We start from the raw sequence: 15,271 nt of genomic DNA, 5'->3' as shown, positions 1-15,271 counted from the left end.
GGGGACCACGCACGGTTTCTGTCAAGGAATACTGTGGGACACACACTGTTTCTGTCATGACATACTGGGGGCCACACGCTGCTTCTGTCATAAAATGCTGGGGGTCACACACTGTTCCCATAATGAAATACTGGGGGGGGGCCATACTGTGATATGAAATGCTGGTGTCATGCTGTGTTTGTCATGAAATAGTGGCAGTCACTGTATGTCATAAAATTCTTGTGCACCTAGTGCTTCTTTATTTATGGTAATTTCTTCCCAACTATATAAAGGGGGGGGGGGTGTTTTCATAAATGGGCAGTGTGTGGTCTTTGTGGCCACTGCTCATCGCTCTCTGTCTCTTGGCGGGTGCAGTAGTGAAGAAGGATGAGGATGGGCAATAAAGTTATGGGAGTGTAATGCTCTGTTACTACTATGGTCTGGGGAGACACAGCAGGCAATGCGAAAAGTGCTCATTTGCTCAACCAAATAAAGTTTTTTTCCTGCAACATGAAAAAGGGAAAGATGCAAAAGTGGGAGTGGCCTCTTTCTTCACAGGAGGAGATGATTATGTTTGTTGTGAGGTGATTCTGATTTTGAGTAAAGCTGGCCATAGATGCAAAGATCCAATCGTACAAATCAACGTACGATTGGACTTCCCCATCTCCCGACCTGCCACTAACCATTCAGATCAAATAAAGGAGTTAAAGATCAGCCGATATTCTGCCCCTGACGGCAATCGTACGATAGACAAAGCTGGTGACAGTCTCCCACTGAAAACCGTACGATCAGCAATACACGCAGAGATATTACCCGCAGCCGACAGAAATTTTCTATCCTGTCCGATCGTCCAAACGACCGATCTCTGCCGGAAGAAAAATTACGGGACTCTCCACACACGGTCCGAAAATCGTACGAATCCTTGATTCCTACGATCGGATCTTTGCGTCTATGGCCAGCTTAAAGCAGCAGGAACAGGAAGATAATCCAGCATAGAAGTGAATAAAGAAAAGAGAAGCTTTTGCCTCAGGAATTTATAGTGGGGAGTAAGAGGGGGGAGGGAGGTGTTCTGTGAGGTACTGGGAAAGTATTTACCACACACAGGAAATGGAAATGGGAAAGTATTTACCACACACAGGAAATAGAAATGGGAAAGTATTTACCACACACAGGAAATGAAAATGGGAAAGTATTTACTACACACAGGAATTGGAAATGGCAAAGTATTTACTACACACAGGAATTGGAAATGGGAAAGTATTTACTACACACAGGAATTGGAAATGGCAAAGTATTTACTACACACAGGAATTAGAAATGGCAAAGTATTTACTACACACAGGAATTGGAAATGGGAAGGTATTTACTACACACAGGAATTGGAAATGGGAAGGTATTTACTACACACAGGAATTGGAAATGGGAACGTATTTACCACACACAGGAATTGGAAATGGGAAAGTATTTACTACACACAGGAAATGGAAATGGGAAAGTATTTACTACACACAGGAAATGGGAAAGTATTTACCACACACAGGAATTGGAAATGGGAAAGTATTTACCACACACAGGAATTGGAAATGGGAAAGTATTTACCACACACAGGAATTGGAAATGGGAAAGTATTTACCACACACAGGAATTGGAAATGGGAAAGTATTTACTACACACAGGAAATGGAAATGAGAAAGTATTTACCACACACATGAATTGGAAATGGGAAAGTATTTACTACACACAGGAATTGGAAATGGGAAAGTATTTACCACACACAGGAATTGGAAATGGGAAAGTATTTACTACACACAGGAATTGGAAATGGGAAAGTATTCACTACACACAGGAATTGCAAAGTAAATGATCTGCTAACATGTACAAGTGTAAAGCAGGACCCTCCTGGGGTAAATTAGTTAAATGAACAAGTCATACATAAGTCATGGGCTGTAATTATATAGTTTCACTGGATTCACAATTTAAGTGCAGGGATGTGCATTACTCTTGCACAAAGCGTCTCTCTATTGATGACAGCAGTCATAGTTTGCATACCTCTGCCCTTCACTTAGGTAACAGATCATTATCTCCTAAATCAGCAAGGATAGATGAACCCCGGGACCCCCCTCCTTTGTAAACACCATAAATCCCACTGCATGACCTTTCATATGGCTGAGATAAGTGCAACACTAGGTGGGATGTGTGACTCTAAAGCTTAAATATAAACTGCAATTGCCTGTGAGATAAAATCATAACAGTGGGGATAATAGTCTCGGGGAAGTGTTAGGTTTTGCCGTTCATTTACCACAGTGTTAACTTTTATTATTTCAGGGCTTCTCAGTCAGTTCAAAAGATAATCAAAATTGACTAGTTTCCATGGGTGATTGGACCGGGTTCAATTTGGCACCCTAGATAGACGACCATATAAGAGTTGGATTACATTGGGGGCCTTTGCAGTCCCACAGTCCACCCAACGTTGGCCTTACCTGATGGGAATGTTTAGCCTTTCTTACGAATGTTAAATTGAGCCAGATACTTTCCTTGTAAACTGCTTGTCTTGGCAGAAAAATATAAACGACTCCATGGTAGCTCCTAACCATATGTATTGTATTGTGTATTCTTCATAACAGATATACACACGCTCTGTTATTGAGCCTCCAGTCCCACCACTGGCAGCAAAATCATCTGCAGAAAATGGCACTTCGGCCACGGATGGAGCAGAAAGCAGCGTAGACAAGACAAAGAAGAAGCCCAAGATGACAGACGAGGAGATCTTAGAGAAGCTGAGTATGTAGTGTTTCGTTTGCTTTGGACTTTGCTGTTTGAATTTTGCACACACATTGTGGGCCCTATTTACTTATCTAGCTGCACAAACAAGCACAATTACAAGGGATACTGTCATGACATGTTCTTTTTTAAAATGAATCAGTTAAAAGTGCTGCTCCAGCCGACTTCTGCACTTGAATCAGTTTTTCAAAAGTGCAAACTGATTTTTTTATGTTTAATTTTGAAATCTGACATGGGGCTAGACATATTGTCAGTTTCCCAGCTGCTCCCAGTCATGTGACGTGTGCTCTGATAAACTTCAGTCACTCTTTACTGCTGTACTGCAAGTTGGACTGATATCACCCCCCTCCCTTCCCCCCCAGCAGCCCATCAACAATGGTTAGGTAACCAGATAACAGCTCCCTGGTAGATCTAAGAACAGCACTTAATAGTAAAAATCCATGTCCCACTTCAACTCCCTCAGTTACATTGAGTAGGAGAAACAACAGCCTGCCAGAAAGCAGTTCCATAGTGCAACACTGGCTCTTTCTGAAAGCACATGACCAAGCAAAATTACTTGAGATGGCACCTGCACACTAATATTACAACTAAAAAAATACATATATTGTGCTTCAGTGATACCATTGTGTCTGTTAATGTAAATAAAATGTCTTTAGATATGTAGTGCAACAAAATATGGTGCAAGTGCTTCCTGCATCAGTAGTGAGGGTGTACTCTTGAGCCCAGAGGTTAAGCGAATAACCCCTTAAAGGAACAGTAACACCAAAAAATGAAAGAGTTTAAAGTAATGAAAATATAATGCACTGTTATCCTGCACTGGTCATACTGATCTGTTTGCTTCAGAAACACAACTATAGTTCATATAAACAAGCTGCTGTGTAGCAATGGCGGAAATTGAAAAAAGGCTATATGGCAAATAGTGGGTAACACCATTATGTTCTACAGAGCTTATCTGCTATTTGAGCCTTTTCTACTTTGAATGGCTGCCCCCATGGCTACACAGCAGCTTGTTTATATAAACTATAGTAGTACTTATCTGTTATCTACTGTGTGTCCTGTGCTTGAATGGCTGCCCCCATGGCTACACAGCAGCTTGTTTATATAAACTATAGTAGTACTTATCTGTTATCTACTGTGTGTCCTGTGCTTGAATGGCTGCCCCCATGGCTACACAGCAGCTTGTTTATATAAACTATAGTAGTACTTATCTGTTATCTACTGTGTATCCTGTGCTTGAATGGCTGCCCCCATGGCTACACAGCAGCTTGTTTATATAAACTATAGTAGTACTTATCTGTTTATCTACTGTGTGTCCTGTGCTTGAATGGCTGCCCCCCATGGCTACACAGCAGCTTGTTTATATAAACTATAGTAGTACTTTATCTGTTATCTACTGTGTGTCCTGTGCTTGAATGGCTGCCCCCATGGCTACACAGCAGCTTGTTTATATAAACTATAGTAGTACTTATCTGTTATCTACTGTGTGTCCTGTGCTTGAATGGCTGCCCCCATGGCTACACAGCAGCTTGTTTATATAAACTATAGTAGTACTTATCTGTTATCTACTGTGTGTCCTGTGCTTGAATGGCTTGCCCCCATGGCTACACAGCAGCTTGTTTATATAAACTATATTAGTACTTATCTGTTATCTACTGTGTGTCCTGTGCCTTGAATGGCTGCCCCCATGGCTTAACAGCAGCTTGTTTATATAACTATAGTAGTACTTATCTGTTATCTACTGTGTGTCCTGTGCTTGAATGGCTGCCCCCATGGCTACACAGCAGCTTGTTTATATAAACTATAGTAGTACTTATCTGTTATCTACTGTGTGTCCTGTGCTTGAATGGCTGCCCCCATGGCTACACAGCAGCTTGTTTATATAAACTATAGTAGTACTTATCTGTTATCTACTGTGTGTCCTGTGCTTGAATGGCTGCCCCCATGGCTACACAGCAGCTTGTTTATATAAACTATAGTAGTACTTATCTGTTATCTACTGTGTGTCCTGTGCTTGAATGGCTGCCCCCATGGCTACACAGCAGCTTGTTTATATAAACTATAGTAGTACTTATCTGTTATCTACTGTGTGTCCTGTGCTTGAATGGCTGCCCCCATGGCTACACAGCAGCTTGTTTATATAAACTATAGTAGTACTTATCTGTTATCTACTGTGTATCCTGTGCTTGAATGGCTGCCCCCATGGCTACACAGCAGCTTGTGTATATAAACTATAGTAGTACTTATCTGTTATCTACTGTGTATCCTGTGCTTGAATGGCTGCCCCCATGGCTACACAGCAGCTTGTGTATATAAACTATAGTAGTACTTATCTGTTATCTACTGTGTATCCTGTGCTTGAATGGCTGCCCCCATGGCTACACAGCAGCTTGTGTATATAAACTATAGTAGTACTTATCTGTTATCTACTGTGTATCCTGTGCTTGAATGGCTGCCCCCATGGCTACACAGCAGCTTGTGTATATAAACTATAGTAGTACTTATCTGTTATCTACTGTGTATCCTGTGCTTGAATGGCTGCCCCCATGGCTACACAGCAGCTTGTGTATATAAACTATAGTAGTACTTATCTGTTATCTACTGTGTATCCTGTGCTTGAATGGCTGCCCCCATGGCTACACAGCAGCTTGTTTATATAAACTATAGTAGTACTTATCTGTTATCTACTGTGTATCCTGTGCTTGAATGCTGCCCCCATGGCTACACAGCAGCTTGTTTATATAAACTATAGTAGTACTTATCTGTTATCTACTGTGTATCCTGTGCTTGAATGGCTGCCCCCATGGCTACACAGCAGCTTGTTTATATAAACTATAGTAGTACTTATCTGTTATCTACTGTGTATCCTGTGCTTGAATGGCTGCCCCCATGGCTACACAGCAGCTTGTTTATATAAACTATAGTAGTACTTATCTGTTATCTACTGTGTATCCTGTGCTTGAATGGCTGCCCCCATGGCTACACAGCAGCTTGTTTAATATAACTATAGTAGTACTTATCTGTTATCTACTGTGTATCCTGTGCTTGAATGGCTGCCCCATGGCTACACAGCAGCTTGTTTATATAAACTATAGTAGTACTTATCTGTTATCTACTGTGTGTCCTGTGCTTGAATGGCTGCCCCCATGGCTACACAGCAGCTTGTTTATATAAACTATATTAGTACTATCTGTTATCTACTGTGTGTCCTGTGCTTGAATGGCTGCCCCCATGGCTACACAGCAGCTTGTTTATATAAACTATATTAGTACTTATCTGTTATCTACTGTGTGTCCTGTGCTTGAATGGCTGCCCCCATGGCTACACAGCAGCTTGTTTATATAAACTATAGTAGTACTTATCTGTTATCTACTGTGTGTCCTGTGCTTGAATGGCTGCCCCCATGGCTACACAGCAGCTTGTTTATATAAACTATAGTAGTACTTATCTGTTATCTACTGTGTGTCCTGTGCTTGAATGGCTGCCCCCATGGCTACACAGCAGCTTGTTTATATAAACTATAGTAGTACTTATCTGTTATCTACTGTGTGTCCTGTGCTTGAATGGCTGCCCCATGGCTACACAGCAGCTTGTTTATATAAACTATAGTAGTACTTATCTGTTATCTACTGTGTGTCCTGTGCTTGAATGGCTGCCCCATGGCTACACAGCAGCTTGTTTATATAAACTATAGTAGTACTTTATCTGTTATCTAATGTGTGTCCCTGTGCTTGAATGGCTGCCCCCATGGCTACACAGCAGCTTTTATATAAACTATAGTAGTACTTACTGTTATCTACTGTGTGTCCTGTGCTTGATGGCTGCCCCATGGCTACACAGCAGCTTGTTTATATAAACTATAGTAGTACTTATCTGTTATCTACTGTGTGTCCTGTGCTTGAATGGCTGCCCCATGGCTACACAGCAGCTTGTTTATATAAACTATAGTAGTACTTATCTGTTATCTACTGTGTATCCTGTGCTTGAATGGCTGCCCCCATGGCTACACAGCAGCTTGTTTATATAAACTATAGTAGTACTTATCTGTTATCTACTGTGTGTCTGTGCTTGAATGGCTGCCCCCATGGGCTAACAGCAGCTTGTTTATAAAACTATCAGTAGTACTTTATCTGTTATCTACTGTGTATCCTGTGCTTGAATGGCTGCCACCCATGGCTACACAGCAGCTTGTTTATATAAACTATAGTAGATTATCTGTTATCTACTGTGTATCCTGTGCTTGAATGGCTGCCCCCATGGCTACACAGCAGCTTGTGTATATAACTATAGTAGTACTTATCTGTTATCTACTGTGTATCCTGTGCTTGAATGGCTGCCCCATGGCTACACAGCACTGTGTATATAAACTATAGTAGTACTTATCTGTTATCTACTGTGTATCTGTGCTTGAATGTGCTGCCCCCATGGCTACACAGCAGCTTGTGTATATAAACTATAGTAGTACTTATCTGTTATCTACTGTGTATCCTGTGCTTGAATGGCTGCCCCCATGGCTACACAGCAGCTTGTGTATATAACTATAGTAGTACTTATCTGTTATCTACTGTGTATCCTTGCTTGAATGGCTGCCCCCATGGCTACACAGCAGCTTGTGTATATAAACTAAATAGTATACTATCTGTTATCTACTGTGTATCCTGTGCTTGAATGGCTGCCCCCATGGCTACACAGCAGCTTGTTGTATATAAACTATAGTAGTACTTATCTGTTATCTACTGTGTATCCTGTGCTTTGAATGGCTGCCCCCATGGCTACACAGCAGCTTGTTTATATAAACTATAGTAGTACTTATCTGTTATCTACTGTGTATCCTGTGCTTGGAATGGCTGCCCCCATGGCTACACAGCAGCTTGTTTATATAAACTATAGTAGTACTTATCTGTTATCTACTGTGTATCCTGTGCTTGAATGGCTGCCCCCATGGCTACACAGCAGCTTGTTTATATAAACTATAGTAGTACTTATCTGTTATCTACTGTGTATCCTGTGCTTGAATGGCTGCCCCCATGGGTACACAGCAGCTTGTTTATATAAAACTATAGTAGTACTTATCTGTTATCTACTGTGTATCCTGGGTGCTTAATGGCTGCCCCATGGCTACACAGCAGCTTGTTTATATAAACTATAGTAGTACTTATCTGTTATCTACTGTGTATCCTGTGCTTGAATGGCTGCCCCCATGGCTAACAGCAGCTTGTTTGTATATAACTATAGTAGTACTTATCTGTTATCTACTGTGTATCCTGTGCTTGAATGGCTGCCCCCATGGCTACACAGCAGCTTGTTTATATAAACTATAGTAGTACTTATCTGTTATCTACTGTGTATCCTGTGCTTGAATGGCTGCCCCCATGGCTACACAGCAGCTTGTTTATATAAACTATAGTAGAGTTTCTGAAGCAAACACGCCAGTTTACCAGTGCAGGGCAACATTGCATTATATTTTTATTACTTTAAAACACTTTAATTTTGTAATGTTACTGTTCCTTTAAGTCATATAACACTAGCTCCTCTGTTTTATACTGTATATTAAGTAGAATAACCCAAATCAGCAAATTTGATTATGTAATTAAAAACACTTTAAACCGGAATCTTTCTGTTATTAACTTACTTTTGGAGGGCTTGGTCTTTGCAAGTGAAACAAACAGTGTTTCATTTTAACCTTCTAGATTATTGCTCTCACACATAAACAACACATTTAATATTTATAGGTTCTAAATGATCTTTCTGTCCCACAGCATTTTCGATTTTAAGTGCAATATTCTTCTTTCCTATTAACTTGCTTGCCTCTGAGTTAGGTGATATTGGCATGTTAGCAATTACATAGAAGCTGCAATATTGGCTTCCTCAATTAAGCCATTTTGCTTAAAGGTGGTTCACCTTTAAGGTAACTTTTATTATGTTTTAGAGCCGCTAATTCTAAGCAACTTTTCATTTGATTTTCATTATTTATTTTTTTATAGTTATTTGCCTTTTTTTCTGACCCTTTGCAGTTTTCAAATGGGCGTCGCTTCTAAAAAACAAATGCCTGTAAGACTACAAATGTATTGTTATTGTTACTTTTACTGATCCTTCTATTCCGGCCTCTCCTATTCATATTCCAGTCTCTTATTCAAATCAGTGCATGGTTGCTAGGGGAATTTTGACCCTAGCAACCAGATGGCTGAACATACAAATTAAAGACCTGCTGAATAAAAATAACTTAAAACTCACCCATTATAAACAATGGAAACAAATTACAAATTGTCTCAGAATATTACTCTCTACATCATAGTAAAACTTATCTCAAAGGTTAACAACCCCTTTAACAGTACTGTGTTTTTTTTACTACAGGTATGGCATCTGTTATCCAGAATCCCGTTATCCAGAAAGCTGCAAATTACGGAATAGATGTCTCTCATAGACTCCATTATAATGAAATAATCCAAATTTTGAAAAATGATTTGCTTGTATTTGATCCAAACTAAGATATAATTAATCCTTATTGGAAGCAAAAAATCGACCTATTGGGTTTATTTAATGTTTACATGATTTTCTAGTAGATTTAAAGTATGAAAATCCAAACTATGGAAAGATCTGTTATCGGGAAATCCCCAGGTCCTGAGCAATCTGGATAGCAGGTCTCATACCTGTACTAAATACTTGTAACATGCTCTCTACCATGTTGTTGATATCTGTGTGTTCTGTCTAACTATATATATATATATATATATATATATATATATATATATATATATATCATTTTTTTACAAGTATTGCAAAAATGACTAAACTTTGACATTGACAATACATTTTTTCAGTGCATTATGAAGTCCAGGAGTGTGTTCATTTTTGCAATACTTATGCAATACTTTATGGGACAGCACCCTGGCTTGAATTGACTGTCTACTGGAGTGCACCATGCATGTGGACTGTGTATATATATATATATTATATATATATATATATATATATATATATATATATATATATATATATATATATATATATATATATATATATATATTACACAAAAGCCATGAATATCTTGTAAATTATATCCTTATAAACAGTGATTTCTGATGTCACCAGTTATAAACGGTAAGTTCTGATGTCATTTCTGTCACATGACTCACTAAAATTTGTGTATTATAATAAATAAAGTACCCCTAGTTGTAAAATATAAGGATATTAGAAGTTACCTCGGAGTTACATGACCTGTCATGAAACTCCTTGGTAAATTATAATATCCTTATAATTTACAAGAGGGGGTACTTTATTCACACACACAAGTCTTACCTTACAATACAGTGAAAGCGGATTATTTATAATCGATTGACACTGTTTTGCAGGAAGCATAGTAAGTGTAGGAGACCCAAAGAAAAAATACACAAGATTTGAGAAGATTGGACAGGGGTAAGTATATATTTCTCTTTCTTTGTTTTAATGCTTACAAATAAAGTACACAATAAAACTTAAATGGGAACTATTGCAAACATGAACAGTTAATATAAGCTCCCTCATACTGAAATAAGAAACTTTCTATATACCGTACATTCAATTAAGTATTCTGTATCATTTCTGAAATAATCAAGTTTCTGTTCACTATCCCTCTCTCAGCATCTGTTTCTCTTCATTCTCTCTTCATGCAGCAGTTGGGTGTCAGATATTCACTGACAGTTAGATCCAATATATCTTATAGGGGGGCTCCTTTCCTAGCAGATGTATTAGAGCTCACTCAAATAACTGATTCCAGTACAAACAAAATCTAACAAAATAACTGCCTTTTGCACAAATCCTGCATGTAGAGAGACATGACGTCTGGTGATTTTAATATAATGCTAAAAGAGGAATAGTAAACATAACTTGATTATTTTAGAAACAGTACAGACATTTTAATTGATTATATTTAGAAAACGTATTATTTCAGTATGATTACGCTAATATTAAATTTTCGAATAGTTCCCCTTTAAAATTCAGGGTTGACTTATACAGGACTTGGAGCAACTGTGCTGTTTGTGGGTTATGTATAGTCAATTGGAGTTTAAAACAAATTTTTTAGGGACGTCATCTGAATATAAGCATAATGTATTCTGCATGGGGGCTATACTTATCTGGATAATGCAGTTGTTTATTATCAGAGCAAAGACCCTTGCAGTTAGAATAGTACACTTGTTCTGCTCAGCAGGAAGAGCTATAAGTGTTAGTGTGCTTCTCTGTATAACGTTCTTATTCCTGCATAACGTACGAATGATTTGGTGGAAGTTGTCTGGTAATGTGTCAATCATTATTATGTATTTATAAAGCGTCAACTATAGCTATTGTATATATATATAATATATATATATATATATATATATATATATATATATATATATATATCTCCTGCCATCAGACTACAACAGAAATTAAGGGAAATTGTGGCCGGACTGAATAGATGCAGTCTGGAGGGCGGCTTAAACATGGGTCTGTACCCCCCTCTCAAGTATACAATAAAAAGGTGTGTTAATTAAACATATAGACTACATAAAGAACCGATAAAGAAGGGTAAAATAGGACCCTGCTTATCAAAATCTTTTATAACTAACACAGGAGTATTAAAGGCATGGTTCACCTTTCAGTCGACTTTTATTATGTTACAGGATAGCCAATTCTAAGCAACTTTTTAATTGGTCTTCATTTTTTATTTTTTATAATTTTTGAATTATGTGCCTTTTTCTACTGATTCTTTCCAGCTTTCAAATGGGGGTCGCTGACCCCATTTGAAAAACAAATGCTCTATAAGGCAACAAATTTAGTGGTATTGCTACTTTTTTACTACTCATTTCCTATTCATATTCCAGTCTTTTATACAAATCAGTGCATGTTTGCTAGGGTAATTTGGACCCTAGCAACCATATTGCTAAAAATTGCAAACTGGCAGGCTGCTGAATAAAAAGCTAAATAACTCAAATAATATAAAATGAAACCCAATTGCAAATTGTCTCACAATATCCCTCTCTGCATCATACTAAAAGTTAACTCAAAGGTGAACAACCTCTTTAACACTAAAAAAAAAAAACATTTATTTTGACCTAATATTTCAGTATTTTTAGCCAAGAAACCTCCGGATTAAAAACCACAAATAAAAAAAAAATGAAACCCAATTGTGAATCGTTTTAGAATATACCTCTCTACATCATACTAGGGATGCACCGAATCCAGGATTCTGGGTTCGGGCAGGATTAGGCCTTTTTCAGCAGGATTCAGATTCGGTTGAATCCTTCTGCCCGGCTGAAATGAATCCGGGGATCGAAATCGTGTGACTTTTTGTCACAAAACAAGGAAGTAAAAAATGTTTTCTCCTTCCCACCCCTAATTTGCATATGCAAAGTAGGATTTGGTTTGATATTCAGCCAAATCTTTCACGAAGCATTTGAGGGTTTGCTGAATCCAGAATAGTGGATTCGGTGCATTCCTACATCATACTAAAAGTTAACTCAAAGGTGAACAACCCCTTTAACACTAAATATATATATATATATATATATATATATATATATATATATATATATATATATATATATATATATATATATATATATATATATATATATAATCTTTTTTTTTTTTTTGACCTAACATTTCATTGTTTTGGGGACAAAATCCTCTGGATCACCAATGGTGACAGGTGATTGCTATTAATTTCAGTAGCAGTTAACATAAGGGGTGACAGGTGTTTCCCCAATGGCAGAGTAAATGTAGTACAGGTATGGGACCTGTTATCCAGAATGCTCGGGACCTGGGGTTTTCCGGATAATGGATCTTTCCGTAATTTGGGTCTTCATGCCTTATGTCTACTAGAAATTCTTTTAAACATTAAATAAACCCAATAGGCTGGTTCTGCTTTCAATAAGGATTAATTCTATCTTAGTTGGGATCAAGTACAAGCTACGGTTTTATTATTACAGAGAAAAAAGAAATCATTTTTAAAAAATTTGGATTCTTTGGATAAAATGGAGTCTATGGGAGAACGTAATTCGGAGCTTTCTGGATATCGGGTTTCCGGATAAGGGATCCTATACCTGTATATGAGATTAGCTTTAATTTGTTTAGTTAAGTCTAAGGTAAAACATGTCTGGAGGGAGAAATTGGCAGCTTTTATTGGCCTGGCGAGTTTGAATGAAAACATGTTTTATTTTGCACAGCCTATCTATTTACCTAGTTTTTATTTTTACACTGAACTGGTCCTTTAAGATCTTGTTACTGGAATAACACAGGTAAAACCAGTGCTTCGCAGTGTTGAATTCTTTAAAAAATAGAAAAGTTGTGATTTCCTGTTGGAGGGGAAAGCCGAAACCTTCAGCAATTGTTCTGAGAGGCTGAACAGAAAGTATATTGAGTTTCACTCAGGAATGTCCTGTTTGTATTACACCTGTCATTAGGGAGGTACGTGGATAATAGCTGTGTCTCAGTGGGCACTTGTCTTTTTTTCATCCTGTGAGGGTGAAATTGTTTGAGTAAAAAGCAGAGTATTTTACGTGTTCAAATTCAAAATATGCAATATTTTCACTGCCCATTGGTGTCAATGGATTGCAGACTGACCGTTTTTAGTCTCCCTGACGGTCCCTAGGCTGATCCTGTAGAATGTGAGGCAGCAGAATTCTCTTCTCAGTAAAGTTTGAGTCACAGTGATGTAGAAGTTGGTTGCCTGCATTCAATGCGTGCGATTGTTCTCCCTGTTTTTGCTTGGGTTCCTCTGGTACCCCGGTTTCCCACCACACCCCAAAAACCTACAGGCAAGTTAACTGGCTTTTAATAAAACTGACCCTAGTGTATTTGAATGTGATAGGGACCTTAGATGGTAACCTCCACTGGAGCAGGAACTGTTGGGAATGTGATAGGGACCTTAGATTGTAAGCTCACTGGGGCACGGACTGATGGGAATGTGATAGGGACCTTAGATGGTAACCTCCACTGGAGCAGGAACTGTTGGGAATGTGATAGGGACCTTAGATTGTAAGCTCCACTGGGGCACGGACTGATGGGAATGTGATAGGGATCTTAGATTGTAAGCTCCACTGGAGCAGGAACTGTTGGGAATGTGATAGGGACCTTAGATTGTAAGCTCCACTGGGGCACGGACTGATGGGAATGTGATAGGGATCTTAGATTGTAAGCTCCACTGGAGCAGGAACTGATGGGAATGTGATAGGGACCTTAGATTGTAAACTCCACTGGCGCAGGGACTGATGGGAATGTGATAGGGACCTTAGATTGTAAGCTCACTGGGGCAGGTACTGGTGGGAATGTGATAGGGACCTTAGATTGTAAGCTCCACTGGAGCAATTGACTAATATGAATGTGATAGGGACTTTAGATTGTAAGCTCCACTTGGACAGGGATTGATGGGAATGTGATAGGGACCTTAGATTGTAAGCTCCACTGGGGCAGGGACTAATGTGAATGTGATAGGGACCTTAGATTGTAAACTCCACTAGGGCAATTGACTAATTTGAATGTGATAGGGACCTTAGATTGTAAGCTCCACTGGGGCAGGGACTAATGTGAATGTGATAGGAACCTTCGATTGTAAGCTCACTGGGGCAGGTACTGATGGGAATGTGATAGGGACATTAGATTATAAACTCCACTGGGGCAGGGACTAATGTGAATGTGATAGGGACCTTAGATTGTAAACTCACTGGGGCAGGGACTGATGGGAATGTGATAGGGACCTTAGATTGTAAGCTCACTGGGGCAGGTACTGGTGGGAATGTGATAGGGACCTTAGATTGTAAGCTCCACTGGGGCAGGTACTGATGGGAATGTGATAGGGACCTTAGATTGTAAGATCACTGGGGCAGGGACTGATGGGAATGTGATAGGGACATTAGATTGTAAGATCACTGGGGCAGGGACTGATGGGAATGTGATAGGGACATTAGATTATAAACTCCACTGGGGCAGGAACTAATGTGAATGTGATAGGGACCTTAGATTGTAAGCTCCACTGGCACAGAAATTGATGGGAATGTGATATGGATCTTAGATTGTAAACTTCACTAGTGCAGGGACTGATAGGAATGTGATAGGGTCCTTAGATTGTAAACTCACTGGGGCTGGGACTGATGGGAATGTGATAGGGACCTTAGATTGTAAACTCACTGGGGCAGGGACTGATGGGAATGTGATAGGGACCTTAGATTGTAAGCTCACTGGGGCAGGTACTGGTGGGAATGTGATAGGGACCTTAGATTGTAAGCTCCACTGGGGCAGGTACTGATGGCAATGTGATAGGGACCTTAGATTGTAAGCTCCACTGGGGCAGGTACTGATGGGAATGTGATAGGGACCTTAGATTGTAAGCTCACTGGGGCAGGTACTGGTGGGAATGTGATACGGACCTTAGATCGTAAGCTCCACTGGGGCAGGTACTGATGGGAATGTGATAGGGACCTTAGATTGTAAGCTCCACTGGGGCAGGTACTGATGGGAATGTGATAGGGACCTTAGATTGTAAGCTCACTGGGGC

At 39.2% G+C, this 15,271-nt stretch overlaps 1 protein-coding gene across 5 annotated transcripts in view; it reads left to right on the top strand.

Annotated features, from left to right (window-relative positions):
• Positions 1-15,271, top strand: part of pak1.S (p21 protein (Cdc42/Rac)-activated kinase 1 S homeolog) — a 77,067-nt gene that overhangs the window by 41,651 nt on the left and 20,145 nt on the right. For all 5 annotated transcript variants that reach the window (XM_041583012.1, XM_041583013.1, XM_041583014.1 and 2 more), the window contains 2 exon segments: positions 2,604-2,760; positions 10,110-10,173. In XM_041583012.1, the coding sequence (XP_041438946.1) occupies positions 2,604-2,760; positions 10,110-10,173 (221 nt within the window).

The sequence above is a fragment of the Xenopus laevis genome, chromosome 2S, assembly GCF_017654675.1.
Source record: "Xenopus laevis strain J_2021 chromosome 2S, Xenopus_laevis_v10.1, whole genome shotgun sequence".
NCBI lineage: Eukaryota > Metazoa > Chordata > Amphibia > Anura > Pipidae > Xenopus > Xenopus laevis.
This window is presented reverse-complemented; position numbering and strand designations above follow the sequence as displayed.